This window comes from Mus caroli, chromosome 2, assembly GCF_900094665.2.
Source record: "Mus caroli chromosome 2, CAROLI_EIJ_v1.1, whole genome shotgun sequence".
NCBI classification, from domain to species: domain Eukaryota; kingdom Metazoa; phylum Chordata; class Mammalia; order Rodentia; family Muridae; genus Mus; species Mus caroli.
This window is the reverse complement of record NC_034571.1, coordinates 30,990,844-31,012,657: the sequence shown is the minus strand read 5'-3', so window position 1 is coordinate 31,012,657 and position 21,814 is coordinate 30,990,844. Positions and strand designations below refer to the sequence as shown.

The 21,814-nt window shown below is 39.6% G+C and overlaps 1 protein-coding gene across 5 annotated transcripts in view; it reads right to left on the bottom strand.

Moving 5' to 3' along the window:
* The window catches only part of Cntrl (centriolin), a 68,783-nt gene that overhangs the window by 44,306 nt on the left and 2,663 nt on the right, over nt 1–21,814 (bottom strand). For 4 of the 5 annotated variants that reach the window (XM_021183767.2, XM_029474141.1, XM_021183758.2 and 1 more), the window contains exons 3-13: nt 20,426–20,556; nt 17,459–17,589; nt 16,053–16,194; nt 14,090–14,276; nt 12,055–12,248; nt 8,919–9,038; nt 8,283–8,508; nt 7,778–7,887; nt 5,982–6,176; nt 1,753–1,906; nt 207–427 (exon numbers count right to left, since the gene is read on the bottom strand). In XM_021183767.2, coding sequence (XP_021039426.1) covers nt 207–427; nt 1,753–1,906; nt 5,982–6,176; nt 7,778–7,887; nt 8,283–8,508; nt 8,919–9,038; nt 12,055–12,248; nt 14,090–14,276; nt 16,053–16,194; nt 17,459–17,589; nt 20,426–20,556 — 1,811 coding nt within the window. Of the gene's footprint in view, nt 1–206; nt 428–1,752; nt 1,907–5,981; nt 6,177–7,777; nt 7,888–8,282; nt 8,509–8,918; nt 9,039–10,782; nt 10,802–12,054; nt 12,249–14,089; nt 14,277–16,052; nt 16,195–17,458; nt 17,590–20,425; nt 20,557–21,814 lie in introns of those variants that run through there. The other variant, XM_029474143.1, reaches the window with a different exon arrangement.

The following is a 21,814-nucleotide window of genomic DNA, read 5'->3' as shown; positions in this document are numbered from 1 at the left end:
AAATAATGTCAGTTATCAAGTAATAACAGTAAGATGAACCATGGTATTCCTATAATTTTGCTGCATGAACCCAACATAAACATTTGATACAGCATTTTGGGTAGACACACGTTCATATTCTTCAGTTATTTGATGACCCATTTCTAAGTGAATTTGACATACATCATTTACTTCCCAAGCTCAAAAAGCAGAAAAGCAAGTCATACCTTCCTCATATTTTCTGCATCCATGGCAACAATTTCGAGTTCCTCCTTCTCCTGCTGGACTTCTGTCAGTCTCTGCAGCAATGTCTCTTTCTCATCCTGTAGCTTCCTGCACTCACTCTGGGCCTGAGTTGCCTGGCCTTTGATGGTTCCAAGGTACTCTTGCAATCCACTGATGACACCTTCTAAATCCTTCTTCAGAGCTTCGTTTGCTGCTATCTGGCCTTATGTATGATAAAAACAGAGGGGTAATCTGTAGTTTGGAAGTATTTTGTCTCATCAGTGATTGGTTATTAGCCCACAGTGAAAGTCTAAGTTTCTTATATATCTAATTTTTGAAAATAGGATAATATATTTCCTATAATACAGGAATATTGTACAAGTATGCATAAATAAGACAAGCATATTTATGACAAATATTTACAGAATGCCTGAATAATGCTTGTAAAATTTAATTTCTTCTAAAATAGGAAAAAAGGCATTGCTGGGTGGTAGTACTACCCACCTTTGATCCCAGCACTTGGGAGGCAGAGGAAAGTGGATCTCTGTGGTTTAAGGCCAGCCTGGGTTACAGAGCAAGTTCCAGGATAGCCAAGGATACATAGAGAAACTGTGTCTCAAAAAAAAAAAAAAACCAGAAAGAAAGAAAGAAAGAAAGAAAGAAAGAAAGAAAGAAAAATAAATTATAATAAAACTATGAGTTCTTCCTGAATACACAATACAAGACCACTCAATATATAAGACTCACACGAATCTCAGACTGGCAACATAAATATATATACCCTGAAGGGTAAAAAGGTATCATAGGGACTGGAAAGATGGCTCATCAGTTAAGAATAACTGGCTTCTTGTCATGGAGGTTCACATCGGTCTGTAACTTCAGTTCCAGGGGATCCAACATTCTCTTACAGATTCCATGGGCACGGCATGCGCATGGTACATAGACATACTTCAGGCATAACAACCAAACACATACATTTTTAGTTAAGTACTGAAAAAGTGTATGCTGACACATGCTATTTTACAGGATACTTTTATGAAAACTTTAAAAAGCCTCTCTCAACAACTATTTATCAAGGCAGAGACAAACTGAAGGTGACACAGCCTGATGATGGGGGATGGAACCTTTCCTTACACGGAGCTCAGGCTCCGTCACACACCTGATTTATTCCCCTCTTCCTCTCCTCTGAAAACGCTATTTTAAATTTGCCTTCTTTCTATACACCTTCTATAACTCACAATGAGCTTCCTAACGTCACCGAGCTCCTGAAAGGACTGTATGCCACAGAAGACAATCACTGACCAAGCTTTTCCTGATCAGTCTGACTTCTTCCCTACTGAAGCCTGATTCACTCGTCATCACCGTAACAAACCACAATAATACAAAATACTTGAAATTTTACTAAGTGTTTTTGGATATGTTCAGCCAAAATTCCCCATCGAACACTAAAAAGAGCTGAACTGTATCCAGCCAAGTCTTGGACTGTCTGTATGAGCATCTTCTGTGTACCCTGAAGCTATTCACCGGAAATCACACTTAAGTTCTCACCATCTGTAAGCTGCTGTTCAAGGTCCTTGATCTCTTCAGTCTCTTTAGCAATTCTACAAAGTATCTCGTCCAGGCGGCTTTCGAGTTGTGTGTACTGTCTGTTCATAATGTCAAGCTGCTGTTCTTTACCCCTCTTCTGGGCTTTCATGTGGGACTGAATTTCAGGGAAAAAAATAATCAGTACAACCCAAAATTTTAAAACTATTGAAAATAATAATCCTTAGCAACATTTTAAAAACCAGTATTGAAAATAAAGTGTGACAATTTCATCTGCTCTGAGTTAGGCCCTTTAGAACTTCCATATAGATGGTTCTTGTTTAACCTTAGGGTGAGCTGAGATGAGATGAGAAAACAGAGCCGATCAGGGAGGATAAGCCATTTTTCAAGGGCACAATATAGAAATTTCAGTGTTTTATGCATAGCATTAAAATATGTCTTTTTTTTTAAAAGGTTTTCAGAACACTGGTTATACTGACAGTATATTTACAGGAAACATCCAAAGAGAATTCCAAAGTATAAATAGGCATTATATTTCTGTATAAGGACTCTAAGAGATTTTACTTATAGATTTTTAAAATTTACATAAATTTTAGGTTGGGAGTTTTATAGTAAATAACTAAAGTCTTTTTAATTTGAAAAAATAGCATTTAATTATACTTTTAAAATGTTTCTCAGGGAGGCTTGGGGGAAATGGAGACTTCTGATTAATAAACACATGGGATTCAAATTTATTTTCTATCTCCTATTCATTCAAACATTTTGTTCTTAGATATAATTATCTGGGAATGGAGAGGAAGCTCAAAAATCATTTATCCCAGCAGGTATTCAGTTGTAGGGTCCTGGGAGGCATACTCCTTACACTATCCGCGCTCTGGCTCACACACCCTCTTGCCCCTGCGCCCTGACAATTATGGTATCATGGATCCACTGCTAAGTGAGAGGAATGTATTATCTCCCCGAGGTGTGCTGGGGAAAACAGAGAGCCAATGATCTAGTCTAACCTTCCACTTCAGAAATGTAAGCCTGAATCTCAGGTCAATCAAATGTCTTGACTGGTTTCCTTAGGCAACAGTTCATTTGGAGACAAAATAATTCCCAAGAGAGGCATTTGCCTTCCTGCTAATTCCACCCTTCCCCTCAAGGCTCCCAAGACTCCAACCTTATCCAAGAGGATCAGAAGAATAGAACAATAACTGAGGAAAAACTCATTAGGAGAACAGTTAGAGCCCGAGCAACAAGTGCTATGGTTTTCAAGCCTAAGACATGTTAGCTTCTACAAGAAAGTGCTTTGTTTGAGAAGGTACCCCTCTCAAATGGGGAGCAAATGAGTGGCCACCGCCACCTTCTAGGCCAGCTTTTATTTTACAGGTGGTAGATTTGACAGGATGTTCGAATCACCTTTTCCCATTCCCCAAATACCCATCTTAAATCTTTCCTACAACAGTTACTGTAGGTAGGTAAAAGTTTATATCCTAATAGTACACCAAACACTTTTGTGGCTCAAAAATGAACAAAAATTCTACTGTCCTCTTAATCAACATCTTAAAATTCGCCGTTAATATACGCAGGGCAAGCATGTGGTTCAGAAGATGTCACTGCTATGCCTTAAACACGCGGTGCCACAGCCATTCCTGCGGTTTTTCTGCAGCGTGGAGCTCACAAAAGAGTTACTGTGAAAACAAACAGGAACTTACAGATCTGGCTCCTCCTCCTTCCAAGCCCTTTCTTTATGCACAAAGGAATGACCATACCTTAACTCCGAATCTTTCCTGTTATGACTGAGCCGTGGAGAACAAAAACAGACTGCGCAAAGCTTTCTAAGTCTGTCTTCAAATTCATGTGCACTTCCCTCTCTGACAGCCACATCTTGGCACGAGCCTCCGTGCCCAAGTAACTTCCCAGCACCTCAAACTATGGTCCTAGTCAAGCATGAGTGACAGCGAGCTAGTCCAGTCACCAGCAGTCTCTGTGGTCACGCCCCGCCTGCAACTTTAAATCAAAACACAGGAAGCTCCCGAGGGCCAATCACACCCAAAGGCTGAAAGATCACTCTAATTCCCTCTAGGAAAGCAGGACAGATCTGCATTGTGTTTGCAGGTGATAATTGTTCCTCTAGCTGGGAAAACTTGGTAACTAAAGCGGGATTCGACTTTTAAACGCCATTTCCCCTTTTGAAACCTAATAAAATGTTTATGTATTTTTAAAAAACTGAATAGGCTTGGTTCTGAGCTAAGATTTCATTTTTCATTTTTGGATTTTAAAAATCCTTGTGTAAGGAGAGGGTTGTTGTAATAACTTAAGCAAGGGCTCCATCCCTTCCTAAGAGTGCTGAGGGGGCAAGTAATTTAGTTTCCCTAAGTCACAGTTCTACCCTGTGCTAGTGGAAACCTTGAGAACTGTGCTGTGGTATCAGGACTGGAGTTTGGTCGGTGTGCCTTACCTACCTACAACCCTCAAGACTACACAGAGAAGCCTGTCTGAGGCACGTCCCTCACAACAACAACAACAACAACAAAAGAACACACAAAAAACAGGGAGGTGATGGTACATCTTTAATCCCAGTACTGGAGAGGGAGATGGATCTGAGTTCCAGGACAGCCAAGGCTACACAAAGAAACCTTGTCTCAAAGAAAGACCAAACCAAAACAACAACAAAACAAAAGGTCTCTTTAGCCCTTTCCTCTATGTGATACGGCTCAGAAATACAGGGAAACTTAATTTCCCCTTATGCCTAGAATGCCATGGTCATTTGCTGTAGCAAACACAATTGTGGCTTTAATCTGACTCAGGACCAGCAAGCTGCTTCATTCTTGCCTTCCGGGGGATATGGTTTTCTATTGTCATGGCAACCCTTTCACAGATTGAGGACTTAATATGTAAATACAATATAGTAAGATACTACTGACTGATATACATTACAGGACTTAAAAATCTGATTTTTCATCTGACAAAAATTCTTGAGAATAACCTGGGGAGGTGGGCATGTAAGCCTAAGAGCTGAATCTCGATGTTCAGCCCTCCTGTAAGGCAGGCACAGAGCAAGACCATAGCACCCCAGTGCGGGTTAGGTGGAGGGGACAAAAGCCAACGGCTGAAGCTCCTGACCTAGCTCAATTAATTGGCTTCAGATTCAATAAGAGATCCTGTCTCAAAAATGAGTAAATGAATGAATGAATGAATATATAAACAGAAAGCAAGTGAGGATGCCAATGGACATTGACCTCTACCCTCCACATACACATGATGCTATGTGCACATACAAATGTACACTACACACATGCACACACACAAATAATACTTTCAGTTAGAATATCAAGGCTTAGGCTTCTTTTTTGAAGATATTTTATACCTACGACAATTAGTTTATCCTTGTCAAAATTACATGGCCTCTATTTATAGGTACATACATACTTACATACAAACATATAGAACTGATGTTTAAAGAGAAATCTGACAAGTACTTAAAGCATTTCTAGTGCACTGTCCTTATCACATTACATCCTGATTCCTGTTAGTCCAGAGATCTTCATTTTTTTATTATAACTTTACAATTCCACCTGTGACAGTAAATTATAAAGGAAATAGTTTTACCTTATTTCAGAACAGGGGCTAAAATATACATCATTAGTAAGATTTACTAGAGTATAGATTGACAGAAAGAGACAAGAGCCTAACCCTATCATTCACTCATCTTTGTTTCACAACACAGCATGGCAAACTCCAGAGAAATGTTTTCTTTTTAAGGACAAAATAAATAGAACCAGCAAACAACATCTGTGGATTATCTGCATGAAAACTTAAAGAGGTACAGAAGTCCTCTGACCTTGCTTCAGCATTTCCTGTCTTTAGGAGACCAATTTACAGAGTTCCCTGAAGAAAGTTTCTCTTGCTCTAGAATACAACAAAAATCAGCCACGCCCCCCAAATAGTGTGTCATGTAGCCTTCATTTATTGAAAACCAATTTGTTCAAGACTAGGTGGTTCCGTTTTGGATATAAATGTTTGATATGAATACATTCATATCTTTCTAATTATATGTATTCATATGCAAATAATTATACACATATAAGTATTTGTATATGAATATTTTTTTCTAACTTAAATCTGTATAGCAAATGAAAACTTATAGAAAGAATTCTGCTATTAAAATGGTAAGGCAAATACTATCTATACACAGATATAAAGTCGCAGTCTCCGTGGAACTAATCAAGATTTCCCATTTTACTTACATGTTTTGGGTCTTTGGAATCCAGGCTGTCTGTGGCTAGCTGCACGGTATTGATCTCTTCATGCTTTTCGGCAATTTCTTTTCTTTGCTTTTCCATCTGTATTTCTAGGTCCAGAGCTTCCTGGCGTAATTTGTTTAGATGTTGTAGTCTACCACTCAACTGCTTGAGAAGAAGGTCTTTCTCTGCTTCTGAAATCTAATTATCCCCAGCCCCCAGCACATAATTAATAAAGAAGAGCAACAACAATTTATGAAGCTAGCACCTATAACTTCAAAAATACTCTGTTATAGAAGACTTTTAAAATAAGAGATGTGGTAATTGTCTAGTGTTGTGGTTTGAATGGAAATTGTTCCCACATGCTTATATATTTGAATACTTGGTCTCCAGTTGTTTTCGAAGATTTAAGAGGTTTGGCATTGTTGCAGGTGTTACAGGCTCAGAAGTTTCAAAAGCCCAAGTCATTCCCAGTTAGGTCTTTCTGCCTTGTGTTGTGATCTCCCAGCTACTACTCCAGTGCCATGCCTGTCTGCCTGCCTGCTGCCATGCACCCTGCCACAAGGTCATAGATTCTAACTCTCTAGAACTGTGAGTTCCCAAATTAGACAGGTTCTTTTATAAAGTGCCTTGGTCATGGTGATTTGTCACAGCAACTGAAAAGCAGCTAAGACAGCTAGGCAGTCTCTATGCAGTTTGTAGTTTTATGCTAATTATAGGTAGAAACCCTACCTCTAAAAGCTTATGAACATTAGGAATGTGGTGACAAGTGCAGTTAAAGCTGTCATCATCACAGCAGTAGAATGGCTGACTTGATGCATGGATATGCAGGAGGTATGACTCTAAATTGCATACCTTGTAATCCTTGAAACATGTAAGGTAGAAAGATACCACCGCAATTTATTATATTTATTTTTGAGATAGGGTCTTGCTATGTATCCTTGGATGGCCTAGAACTCACTATTTGGACCAGGCTGACCTCAGAACTCACAGAAATCAGCCTGCCTCTTACTCCCGTGTGCTGGGATTAACAGTGTGCTCTATCACTGCTGCAGTTCTACATGTAGGACAATAACGTCACAGAAAATCAGGCGTCTTCCTCAATGTCATATTAGGAGGTCGTAGAACCAAGACTGTGTGACTTGAGACATTTTACGAATTGCTGTACTACAGTTTAAATATGGAGATAGTCTACCAGTGAGTTCTGAGGGTTGACACAGTAACTTAAAAAAAAAAAAAAAAACAATAGAAAACAAACAAAACAAAACAAAACAGAGCCAAACAAAAAACCAAAACCAAACTCTGGTCCTCTGGAAGAGCAGTAATTACTCTCATAAGTAATATATTGTTTGGTTGGTTGGTTTGGGTTTTTTGAGACAGGGTTTCTCAAGACAATGTTTCTCTGTGTAGCCTTGGCTGTCCTGGAGCTTGCTCTATAGACCAGACTGGCCTCAAACTCAGATACTCGCCTGCCTGTCATGTGCCACCACACCTCGATTTTTTAAGTAATTTATTTCTACATATTTTATGAAATATTAACAGGATATCATTATGAATGAAATACTGTAACCATATTCTACTCTACACTAATCCAATAATTAATTTCAAAATGATTTATATGGCTGAATATCCCTGGCTGGTCTGGAACTCACTCTATAGACCAAGCTGGCCTCAAATTCAGAGTTCCTCCTGCCTCTTCCTTCTGAGTGCTGGGATTAAAGGCAAGCGCCAGCACTACTGCAGTTTTACAGGTAGGAAGCAAGCCCACATTAGCAGTGATTTCTCCGGCATGATTCACATACCTTTTTTTGTTGTATAGCTTCTTCCAGTTGTTTAAATTCTTGAGTAGCCCGTAATACTTTTTGTTCTGCTGTTTCTATTTCATGGTGTAGTTCTGACAGTCGAGTTTGTGCTGCAAATTTAAAAACAATTCTCACATTCACAAATGAAAAAATGTTGACTTCTAGAACTTTTACTACTTTCTTTCTTTGCAATGAACTCCACCCAGTTAAGGTGTTCCATTGCAGAACAAAGCTATGTCTTACTTATGATGGCTTCTATCTCTATTAAACTCTGTTCATAAAACTCTAATTAATCTTTTTTGTATAATTCATAACATCAGAAGGACTGTGCCTTATCGCTCTTAGCACTGTTTTAAGATACTAGGACTATATTATATGTGTGCACACATTACCTTTTGTAGAGCTGGACACTGAAAAAGAGCCTTGCACATGCTAGGCAAATGTTCCACCATGCAGTCATAGCCTGTCTTTTCTTTTCTAAGAACTTAAGAGTACCTCTGTTTACCTGCACTTATTTTTTTTTCCGTATCTTCCAACTGTTTATCAGGTGGTGCTTGGACTCTCGGGGGTGTGTGCTCGTGTCTAAACTGTCCTCCTTCTGGCACCATCTTCCTGATCTGAACTGCCTGGGCGTCGCTGACAATGTAAGTCTCCGTGGCAAACATATTTCTCTTGTATCTGGATTTGCCAATGTAAGGGCTTTCATCTGGGTATTTGTCAATTTCAGCATACTAAAGCAAGCATATTAATAAGATTTATGGATTAAGAAGCAACTTCCAGTCAAATGACATTATTCACCTTATTAATGGCAAACTTATCACAGAATACTTACATTTATATTAATCTAACTTGCCTAGAGGCTAAAAGATATGTTATTCATTCTCTTCTTTTTCATATAGTGAAAAGGAATTAGAATTTAAAATGGTCTCAAAAGGATTACTCCCTCTACTTAACAAGTAGAGTTTAGATTAACTGACTAGACTATCCACAGCTATGGGATACACATATGAATACAAATATGTATTTAAAAAGGTAACAGAGATATTCATGGTAAAATCCCCTTGATATTACTATCACTTGTCTTGTTCCTGCCTCCCCAATCCTGGCTTTAATTTTGGATTACTAAAAAATATAAACTTACCTCTGATGGATAATAATTTAGTGGCTCAAACTTGGCATCAATTTTATAAAAGGCCAGTTCCTGCTCCAGCTCATACTGCTTCTGACATGCCCGTGTTAGCTCCACTGTTTTCTGTTTTAGCTATTGGCCAATATGAGATGGATAAGTATCAGTACGGTAACGTAGTCCTATGATGATATGGGCAGTTCTAGCTAAACTATATCAAATAGTACAACACTGAGAATATTTTATCTCAATCCCACATTACAAAAAATGCAACACAATTATCATTTCAGAAGAGGTCACATAAAAGACCTCTGATATGCCATTTCAGGAAACAGTGAGTCATAAAGAACAATTCAAATTGTTTCATGTGAACATGAAACAAATGCCAGCCATCCTGCAATGCTTTGCGTCCTGGTCCTGGTCCTGGTCACTAATTCAGATGTAGTAAACCCACTCTTTGCTTCAGTTCATGGAGGGACATTTTACAGAGGAGGAGGAGCTGGGTTTAGCTGATGAATCTTAGCTGGGAGTGTTCAGTACGGGTGGGAGTGGGAGCAGCGGATCTCACTATGTTTGCCAGGAATTTGTTATGCAGCCCAGGCAGGCAGATTGTGTGAACTCCCTGTCTAAGCCTCTTGAGTGCCAGACGTATAGACACGTGCCTCAGTGCTGGGTCAGAATAGCAGAACTCTTTGTAGCAGAGGTTAAAAAATGTAAATGAGCTCAATCAGATGCAAATATGTGATATTAGTAACTTTTAATACTCCAGTAACTTTACTCTAACTGCAGCTTTTTGGTACTCTTGGAGATTTTGGCACTAGGAGGAGAACGTAAGGATAATATAATCTAATTTCTGCATTTGCAAGTGCAGAAGTTGTGTCTCAGATTGGTGAACTGCCTTGCCACAGGTGACCTGACTTCCAAACAGATCCTTTGAGTTCATTCAAAGGTCCGCTAAGGGATTTTTTACTTGTTCTTTTCTTTTTTGACAATCTGAGGGTTGCTTTCAGACAGAAAAGCATGCAGAAATATTTCATCAAAATGCAAGTTGAAAAGAAACAAAGTATACACACGAACATTTTACAAGGCCAGGAGCCCCAAATCGTGCATAAGTTAGCATGCAGTCCCCTCCTGAGTATCCATCCAATGGAGGAACACTAAGCGGCGCTCTCGCACAGCTGCTGGGTCATCTGCATGTGCCAGCTCACCTAGATCACTACTCTACTAGGAGGCCATCAAAGCTGCTCAGAGATGCTAAGCGACTTGCCCAACTGAGCAGTGTTCAAATTCTAGTATCATGGGTTCAAGTCTAGCACTCTGCTGTCCCATGCTGCCATCAATGTCCTCTTGCTGTCTAGTGCATTGCCCACACTGATGTATTCAGTCAATTTTCAAGAGGACCTGAGTCTCAGAGACAACTCACAATCAACAGCATCACTTATGGTTAGGGTTTTTCCCCCAAAGCAAACTGACAATAGGGCTAAACAAAGGCAGACATGGCTTTTTTTCAAAATGATTTTGTGTTTTTCATAGCTCTGGATTAGAGGATAATAAGCCCTCAGCAAATATCCGAAGGCACAAGTGCATAAAGTACTGCAAAAAGGAGTCAAAGGAAGTAGGCTTGCTGCGTGCTGGCTGTGAATAATCAAGAGATGACTGCAGTTAACACATTACTAACAGGAAGAGTAATACTAAGTTCCTCTCATATTCAAATTTACTCTCCTGTAGACAAAGTCATTTATAACACATCACACAAACACAAACACATTCTCAAAGAAGCAAGCCAGTTTGAAAACTTAAAATGTAAGCAAGCATATTAACACAAGTCATCATGCAACCCCACAGAACACAGTGTGCAGCTCAGCCCTGGAGGAGCTACCTTAGAGAAGAATAAAGACTCAGTGGAAAATGACCTGTAAGAAACCAAGACGTGGACTCAGAGAAGAAAGAATCAAACAGACATGTCACCGGAAGAACAGTGGAGAGAGCTAGGCTCTGATGCTACCAGCATCTCTCTATTGATGACATACCATGGAAGGGAATGGTTATTAGTACTGTCTCAATCTGCCTCTAACACATGGCTTCACTGAGCATAAACACCACCTGGCATTACTTAGCTTGCTTTACTCGGAGTTATTTTCACACTCAGAGTCTTAAGTCCTCACAGTCCTGAGGGTGGCAGGGCAGGTAAATATTCCCATTTAAAAAGCAGGAACAGTAAAAGGTCAAAGTTAAGTAGCTTGCAAAACAATAAAACAAAAAAAGAAACCAATGTACAAAAACCCCCAACAGACAAAGTTGGTTAGTATTTGCCGTTGGTGAGGATAGGGGTTAACTACAGTTTAAATGGCCCTTAAAAAACTTAATTCAACATGACTTTTCTTTTATTAAAAAAAAAAAAACTAGTTTAATGCACAATTAATTACTTAGTAAAACTGCAAATCACTAAAGATGATGTTATCACATATTCTGCAAGAGACAAAGGAAAATATAAGCTTTCAAAATGAGACTTAGAATTCTTTTTTTAAACATACAAAAAAGAGAAAAAATAATGAAATGGGTAATTTACAAAAGAAAAATAAATGATCAACAAATATATATATACTATTCACTTCTCCAGCAATTACAAAAACATAAAAATAAAACTTTAACAAGATTCCATTTCCCCCCGTAAGTTCACAATAATAAACCCAGTTTGATCCTTTTACTCACTGCTGTGGAAAGCATAAATTGGTAATAAGCTTTTTAAAGTGGACAGTAGCATTTATCAAGATTTAGTGTGTGTGTGTGTGTGTGTGTGTGTGTGTGTGCACACACTGGAATTTACTTTAACATATTACTGTTACCATTTCTATTGAAAAGAAGTCTCCATGACACAGGATATGTTATGTTATACAGTCTTCTCCGTGATGCTCTTTGAAACATATTCTAAGCAGTGTGACCAGCTCCTCCCAGTGCACGGCATTATGCTCCCCTTCATGCCGTTCTTCACACATTCTCCTTCGAGCAGCACATCACAGTCACCTACAGTTCACAAAGCCCTTGTCCATGTTCCTGTTAACCCCATCTTCCAATGCTACAGCAGGACATAGTGCTTTTACATGTAAGAGCAGTAACAGAATACAGCCAAACCAATGTATAGCAGACTCACCAACTCCTTTTTTGTGCTGAGGTCACTTTCTAGCTCCTCATAGCTCTGTTTTTGTAACATGGCTTCTTCTTTTAATGACTTGTTTAGTTTATCCTGATTCTTTATTTCCTCGAGAAACTTTGTTTGTTTGCTCTTAAGCTCTTCTGTTTCCACTGTCTTCTTCTCCAGGTCTTTTTCCAGTCTTTCTATCTCCTCTGTCAATAAAAACGAAGTAGCTAATATCATTATATTCTCATCTTGGAAAACAGCAAGTATGCTCAGAACAGTGGCAAAACAAGTCTAAGAACTGTGTAGCACAACTGACTTCAAAATCAGCTGCCATGGTGTTTTGGGGAAAAGATGACCACCTTGAATCTGAATCTGACCTATATTAAAGAGTTAAGAAAGGTATGGCAATTTGAAGGGATTTTTACTTCAATTATTATTTGTGTGTGTGTGTGTGTGTTTGCATGTGTGAGTACACACACACACACACACACACACACACACACACACACACACACACATACACACACACTCAGAGAGGCTCTCTTCTACCCTTCTGTGGGTTCCAGGATGGGCTGTTTCTGATCAGGCTTGCACAGAGAGCATCCTTCCTCATTGAGCCATCTCACTGGTGTGAAACTGCCATTTTTGTAGGTCAAAAGTAGATTAATACCGATTTCAAATTCAGATCAAAGAGAGGCTGATTCCTCAACACTCTAAAATAGTCACTTCATATCCTTTCTCCTCAAACCTCCCATCCTCCAACTAGTCTTTCTCAGCGAGAGCTTCACGTTTCATTAAGGGAGGGCCCTAATTCTCCTCCCGCAAAGACAACAAAGGTACTGACATATACATATTATTTTCTCTCTATTTTTTGATCAAGAAAGTATCCCTCCTACCAAAAGATGATCAATGAGAGCTCTCCCCTGCCCCTCTCAAAATCTAATCTCTTTGGACCTTGTTTTTATGAAGTAAAGGAATAAAGGCCTGACTTGTCTCTCCCTCTGATCTCAAGAATGCTATTTCATAACTAAAAACTTTGAGGTTTAATTGCATTGTCTCTTCCCATTTCCTTGAAGCTTTCAGTGAGTGTTTAGTCTTAGATCTTTTATTTACCTTTAATACTTAAGAATTACAATTATTAAGTATTGGAAGTGTGAGACTGCTGTAGAAATTTCAAACCTTTGATCAAATATCTCTTTCCCATTCCTTATCTACCATTAGTTCCCATCCCTATCCAACTTCTCTAAGCAGGAACACTAATCCAAAGCCTTTTTTTCTTTTTTTCTTTTTTTTTTTTTTTTTTTTGAGGCAGGGTTTCTGTGTTATAGCGCTAGCTATCCTGGACCAAGCTGGCTTTGAACTTATCGATCCACCTGCCACCAGCCTCCCAAATGCTGGGATTAAAAGTGTGTACCACCACTGCCAGGCCTAAAGTAATTCTAAAGCCATGTCTGTGTTAATCTTACTTAATCATATGTCAGCCCATTCACCACGGGGACCACTTGCTCTCTTGAAATCTTAAACTCTGTCTCCTGTACTCTGATCTCACTAGCTTGTCATTACTGTTTTCTTGGCTGCTCACCGTTCTGCCTCTTCTCGAACTGTACACACACACACACAGGAGATCACTTTTGAGGTGGGGAACTTTCGGTACATAGTATATGGCGACAGATACTTGCTTGATTAACCAGTTTATGGTGCCATTTCCATTTTAGTAGGATTATCAGGTTTATAATTTACCCTTCTTGTTTTAAATGTTAGGTGTGGTATATTTGTTCCTTTATTCATTGGCTGTGAGTAGGGATGCATAGCTGACATGGGGTAGGTAATACAGGTAATAGGACAACTTGTAGGAGTTTGTACTTTCCTTCCACCAAGTGGGTCCTGGGAACTGAACTCAGGTCCTCAGGTCTGGCAATAAAAGCCTTAACCCTCTGAACCATTTCACCAGACCCTATCCTTCTACAGAACTTTCAAAGGTCAGTTCCCTTCTCATTCAAGTTTAGTGTTCTCTGTCTGTTTGCTTGCTTTGTAAGCATCATCTTACCCAAGCTGAATCTCTCGAAAGCCTCTTGTCTATCCTGAGTGGTTACTGGCTGACCTTCCAAACTTTCCAGGGACCGGAGGTGGAAAATGATGAACTGGAGGTAATGAGGAAGGGCCACAACTGGATTGTCAATGAGGATTAGAGATGTCAAATCTTGAAGAGGCTTCAACTTGCTTATATCCTGGAGCTGAAATGGTACCACAGCAGTATAGGAATGATTAAACGAACAAAGGAAGTAAAAAAATCAACAGCACTGCCTTTAGCATGTCAAGAAAGCTATTTATGAAACTCATAGCCCCTAATTAGCAGTGTGAGAAAGGGGCACCAAGGGCCATGTAAGCACTGGTGTGTCAGACAGTACTATGCATTGTCAAGGTTCAAAGGTGGGACTTGCCTTAGCTCAGACTCTGTAAGTGAACAAAATGGGGGCTCAATCTCAGCCTATATTGCAATGTCTTTATTTTATATTGATCAATATGCATAAAATGAACTGCTATGAAGGATTTTGGTAAACATGAAGATAACTGAGTTATAACTAATGGTTAAAAAACATAAAAACATATATAGATATTCAAACATATATAGATATTCACATTCTTTGAAAACTTTTGTTTATTCAAAGAACTTATGTAGGTTGGGAGAATTAAATTAAATTGCTAGTACAAGTACATATTTTCCCCCAAATAAATATATATTACCCTTAATGATGTCAATGCCAAACATATAGACGAGAAGATGATATATGATTACAAATCCTCAACACTGAACAGTCTTCCTGTTTTTTAGCAGACACTGGGTATGACCTAAAAATCAAGAACTCTGAGAAATACTTGGGGTCAACTGTAAATCCAGGGCTGCATCTTCTTGTAATCCCGTGAGTTTCGAGAGCTGTCAGTGACATACTGAACAGTCTAAGGCTTCCACTCTGAGGCTCAGGAGATCTGGCAGTAGACGGGAGAGTGTCTTTCCCAGGTCTTTTTAACAATGGGATAAGAAGGAAGGATTCCTGCTGAGTGTGGCAGAGCATGCCTGTGCGCCAACATGTGAAGACAAAGGCAAGAGAACTACAAGTCTGAGGTATGCTTGGCTTACAGAGAGAAGCCTCACCACAACCTCCGTGTAAGGAACAGATAAGGGAAATAATCAACAATAAGATGAAAAAAATGGTGTGTATTCTAATTTGTCTTCACACTTGAAGGAATAAAGAACAAGCCTTAGTTACTCATTGTTCTAAAGTTTCTGAAGCAGTTCTATTCCTCTCCGTTCACCTGAGCCTCTTAGAAACCATTTTCTCTATTTTAGACAATTTATAGAAATCAAAGGACTCTCCAGGGTCATATCAGGGCAGTTAGGCCTGTGGACTTTCCCTTTCTAATCTATGACAATTGTCATTAAGTTATATGATGATTGTCCCAGTTGTAACAGCCAATGTATTAGGTGTTCAGGAGGCATTTTCTAACAAAACATGAAAGAAATTAAGACTTTATCTGAAAAATAGGAATCAAATTTCCTATCTCAGAATAACTTTAAATAGATATCCATTGCATCCTTATTACCTATGAAGAATGGCACTAGGCCCCAGGGATGTAAGGCAGTGCAATGCACTGATGGACAGGAAAACCCTGAGAGATCAATTCCAGGTTACCACTGTACCTAAGAACATGAGTGCAGTCTGTGTTTAACACACTGAAGAATCTTAGGTTATATCTGAATATGGCATATGGCCAATGAAACAAGGACGCCAAAAGAAATCTCACTCTAAATATTTTCCCAACAAATAAAAAATCTGAATAAAGAAGATTTTAGGAGGATAAAGGGGACTAGGAGCAAGGGGCAGGAAAAGAGAGGATAGTGGGCAGGAGAGGGATGGTGCTCAATGTAAAATATATACATGGACAAAACCTTTATCGTCCAAATCACTTAAATTTTAGGAAAAGTAATCTTGCTATTTTGAGTAACTTACCGATGATATCTTATTGCCTTTCAGATTGAGGACTCGTAAAGATTTCAATTTCTTTGCGAACCACACTGGAATATGCTCAATTTCATTACCTGCTAGGTTTAGCTTTTGCAGGTTACACATGTTTTCTAGTCCTTCGATTTTGCTGGAAACCAGAGAAGAAAATCCAACATAATGAGTAAAATGAGCAAGCCCTTTCGCTGCAGTTTACAGTGAAGAGCCGCGGCAGACCAGGCTACTTCTCATAACTATAATTCATGAACTCTTTTCCTGAACGACAAGCACATGGCCAAAGTCAAATTTCCCCAACCCACCACTGCTCTATGAGTGTGCCTAGCAACCCAGCCCACCTTACTATACGCAGGATACTATACTATACATAACACAGGAGAGAAGAGGATGCCCATGGCCAACACTCGACCCCACTGTGTGCCACGGTGCTACCCAGATGTCCACAATAATTGCATTGTCATCACCAAAGACGCACTGTGCTAGCAGCATGTGTGACACATTCTAAAATGATACTGTTTATGGATACATGCGCTGCAGTGAAAATATTTAAAATTAATGAAGCACTTGCCACTCACGCTCTAAACCATGGCGGATGGCATGCTCTTCACAGTCTCTGCAATCCGGCTGTCAGTCTAACCCTAGTCCATGTGCCATTCTCAACAGATATTCCTCGGCTTCTCTAGCTTCGTTTTTACTATGAAATTACTTTCACTAGATCAACTCTTTTGAATGTTTGACATTATGACCTTGATTGGCCAGGGTTGTTTTTTTTTAACATTTCATTTCTGTCTTGGAACTTCTCCAGGCCCACGGCTGTTGTCTCTTCATTTGTCACAAGTCTGAGTTGGGGAAACGGTGCATAGAGGTTTTCAAGATTTGATCCTTCCTTCATTTCCCCATTACAGTTTCCTATGTAGCTTAAGTCATCATTAGATTTTACTACATTGGTTTATCCCTGTAGTTGTATATTTGTATGTGTATCTGAATTAGAAATGAGACGTACACTCCTCATTTCTAGTAGCAATAGCAAAGAATAAAAGGATGAATATACAGCATCAAATTATTTGGAATATCTTCAGGATCAAAGCAGCATTTTCCTCACATATGAATTACTCACGCACTAAGGCAAGGACTCACAGGTAACAACGACACAAAGTTACTGCAGAAATAGGATCACATTGGTACCATGAAAGGTATCTGCTTTCGCAATGCTAAGTAAAAACTACTCTACACTTACGTGATACTGAATCATAAAGGCAGATGTGACGATCCAGAATCCAATAAGCAAGAATCAAAACTCCTGTTACTTCAAAGCACTCTTTCAGTAGCACAGATACTGTTAGTCCATCTCTGGCAAAGAAGACCTGGCAACGCTACCCACAGGAGCGGTCACTCACCTGATTTTGTTATATGATAAGTTGAGCTCACGCAATCGTAACAGCTTGTCCACTTTCTCGATCTTCACTATTAGATTATAGCTGAGGTTTAGTACTTCAAGTTTAACACACTTCTCCAAATTTTCGATGTACTAATTGGAAATAAATGGTAAATGCTTTATATAGCAGGCTTCTTGACGCTTTTAGAGGCTGTTTTGATCAGCAAACCCTAACAGCTTTCCTGGACAATCCCTGCTACAGCTTTCTTTGACCACAAGTAGCAAGGCTCTGCTGGTATTCTCCCTGACCCAGTAACTCCTCTAGAGTAAGAGCCTCAAGCTATTCACCACCATTCCCCTGACCTCAATCTTTCTATGCCCCTCCCTCTTCCCTTCCACTGTCTTATCCTTTTCCCCCCTCCATTAATTTAATTTATTTATATCCCCATTGCAGCCCCCTTTCTCTCATCCTCCCTCACATAACCTCTTCTCTGATAAGAGGGAGGACCCCTGGATATCAACCCAACCTAGCACATCAAGTCACATCCTCTCCCACTGAGGCCAGAGGAGGTGGCCCAGTTAGGGGAACAGGATCCATAGGCAGGCAGCAGAGTTAGGGACAGCCCCTACTCCAATTGATGGGGGAGCCACATGAAGACCAAGCCTTACTCTTTATAAACTGACTACTACACTATCTAAGGGCCTCCTGTTCCCTCCTCTCAGTTTAAAGGCAGTCACTTTACAGTAGATGTGCACTGCATGGCTAATATATATAGGTGTGGTACCACGCAGGAAGCCTATGGCAGTGACCCAGGTCATTTCCCTGCTGCGCAGTTCATATTCACCATGTTCACATTTCTTCTGTACTTAGTAAGTTGCACTGTACTATAACGGCGTTTCTACTGCACCTTCCTCTTACCTCCGTCATTTGTCATGAGTACAGTTACAAGAATTGTCCACCTTTGCTTTTCTTGCCTTTCCCATTTACTGCTATTGTCCTGGTAAGGCAATAACTCTTAGCACATCATTGCCTCTCCATCATCGTCCATTCAGCAAATATTTATCCAACATGGACTAGGTGCCAGGAGCTGTTCTATATATATGAAATGCATATGCACACAAAATGTAGTGGCAAATTAAGACATAGGATGTCTTGACTTTCTTGGATATACAAACATCAACAAGATTTTAGACAGTGAAAACTCAAAAGAAAATATGGGAACATCTTGTGCCAGCATGCAAGGCACCACAAGGCAGATTTTGCCTGTTGTCTACACTGCTAAGCTCTACTGCTGACACAGACTAGATGCCAAATAAATATCTGTTGAACGAAGAGGAGAGGGTGTCTGTCTATAACACCCTCAACTGGTTGGTAAGAAAAGGTCTCACAGAGGGAGTATATCCTGCAGAGAACTTAATAACATGTCAGTTGAATCAATTGTGCGTACACCCAGGAACAAAGAACACCAGGCTAATGTAACAAAAACCACAAACAAGGATGTGGAGAGATGGTTCGACACTTGCTGCCCTGGAAAAGGACTACAGTTTGATGCCCAGTAACTACATGGTTGCTTACAACCACCTGTAACTCTAGTTCCAGGGCATCCAGTGCCCTCTTCTAGCCTCTGCAGGCACCAGGCAATGCACATAAGTACACAGACATGCATGCACGCAAAACATGAACACATAAAATAAGATTTAAAAAAATCCCTACTGTACATAATCCTTGTGAAAATAGTCGATGAGTTTGAGAAACAGAAGGAAAGACTTTGAAATGGCCAAGTCCTGGGCCTCCTGTTGTCATCTTCAGCTCCTCTGTGCCACTGTTGTCCTGGCCTGTCTGAGGTTTCTACCTGCAGCCTCGTGCTCCTGGAGATTTTCTAGCACAACAGATCCTTCTGACTTTCACGTTGGTTTTCCTCCCCATCCCATTCTCTCTGATTCTCCCTATTTCTACACTGAATCCTAGACACTTTTCACGCCAAACTCTAAATTTTCCCCCTGTATCTGCCTCCTTTGACTGACATGTCTGGTGCATGTAATAGCCACAGAGCAACTACATCCTGACGTGATATGTCATTTCTACAACTTTAAAACTTCTGCAGTTTCCTTTTCCTCTATAGCTGTCCAACTTAGACCTAAATATATTCTAATAACACTTACAAACAAAACACAAAACATTCTTACTGAGGTCTCACTAAATCAGGAAGAATCACACTGCCCAGTAAATCACCATTAAGAAGCTAATGTGTCTATACTTAGACTCTCCTATTCCTTTCTGTCTGTATATACAGCAAAGAGAATTTCTTTAGAAAAAGAAAGAAAAAAATAAAGAAAGAAAAGAAAAGGCTTGAGATTATATTAAATAAAATACCTGAGAATTTTGTTTTCATTGAAACTAATATGAAAAAAAAGTCTGCTTTGAATGAGATTGACCCCCATTAACTCATATACTGATGAGCTAACAATCAGGAGGTGTGTCCTTTTGAAGGAGGTATGTCACTATCAGGGTATGCTTTGAGGCTTCAAAAGCCCATGTGTCTTGTTCTCCCTCTGCCTGCTGCCTGTGGATCAGGATGAAAAGCTCTCAGCTATCTCTCCACCACACCTTCCTGCCTGTCTGCCTGCCTACTGCCTGCCTGCCTGCTGCCTGCCTGTTGCCATTCTCTCTGCCATAATAATACCATGAAATGAAAACTTGATGTTTCCAAAAGTGATATTTGCTAACTGGGTGCTGGAGAGATGGCTCAGCAGTTAAGAGCCTCCACAATTGTTGCTGAGGACCTGAGTTCAATTCCTAGCACTCAAGTTGGGTAGTTTTCAAACATTAATAGCCCTAGCTCCAAGGGATCCAATGCCTCTGGCCTCCAAAAATATCTGCACTCATGTGTATGTTAAAGGAAAAAAAATCCTAAAAAAAAATTCTGGCAGGCTTAAGACATAAGAAAGTGAAATCAATGTTTATGTTTAGAAACTGCTTGAAACCTACCCTAAATTTCTTGCCGCCATCTTTAGAAAGTGAAAGATTCAGAGACTTCACCAAGGCCAAATTGTCCTGTTTAGTGAGTTTTTTGATGAGGGCCTCTGTAATATACCGGACTCCTACATATGAATCAGCTCCTGAAATCCAGAAACAAGTTCATTATCAATAGGAAGATATGAATATCAATCACCAAATAGAAGTCATTTTTACACTATACATAAGGCAACTTTAATCCAGGCAGATAAACAGATGGTATCTGGCTGGCTGTAATCACAGTACCTTAATATGTCACTTTATATCATCTCATTACCATAATGAACACAGTCTATCACTTTGGGCTTTGTAGTAAATGTTTTACATTTAAATATGTAATTTGTATAAACCTTTGAAGAAAAATTATTAATGTTCATATTTATGAAAAATTATTTGATCATGAGAGGTGGCTCGATGGTTAAGAGCACTGGCTGCTCTTGAAGAGGACATAGGTTGGATTCCAGTACCCACACAGCAGTTCACAAACATCTGTCACTCCAGTGGTAAGAAGACCCTCTACTGGTCTCCAAGAACACCAGGCACACAAGTAGTACATAGATATCCAGGCAAAGCACTCATACATAAAAATAAATAAATATTTTAAATCATTTGCTCAATATCCTACAACGAATATGGTACAAATTCCAAAATTTCAACTCAAGCAGATACATTTAAAATTGGTATTTTGTTTTATTTGGGGGTGGGGGTAACATGTGTTCATGTGCAGGTACACGTGGAACAAAATATGGAGGTCAGAACATCAGTTCTGAGAATCAGCTCTTGCCTTCCACCACGGGTCCTGTAGATCAAACTTTCAACCACATGCATCACTGAGGTTTGTTTCAAAGCTCTATTTTATTACTTGTTGCTTTATGAAATAGAAAGTAACATAACATTTTATGGACATAGGGTATCAACTTGGTAGACAACAGACATTCCTTTATGGCCTTTGTAGAAAATGCGATCATATTGCATTTTATAAAGACAAAATAGTCTCTTGACAAAACCAACATTCTAGAATAACAATCAATTCAGAATCAACCAGGGACCAAGAGACAGTGAAGCTGTACAGCAGAGTCTAAACTGCATGCTGAAAGTGTGTTAACAGAAAACCGTCAGGTACTCAGGTCAGCAGAGGCTGATAAGAATCTCACGACCTAGCAAAGTATAAAGCATTTCTGAAGGCAAACTAGAAGGGCAGCAATAAAAAATAAAAAAAAAAAAACTTTAAAAATGCCGGTGGGACCTGTGCATGTTCTGTAAGTGGAGGGCAATGCCCTTACAGATCAGCAGCCTGAAGAGCCCAAGCACGGCTAGCACACTTAGATCAAACTTTTACCTTGAAAGCACTCCACTCTCGGC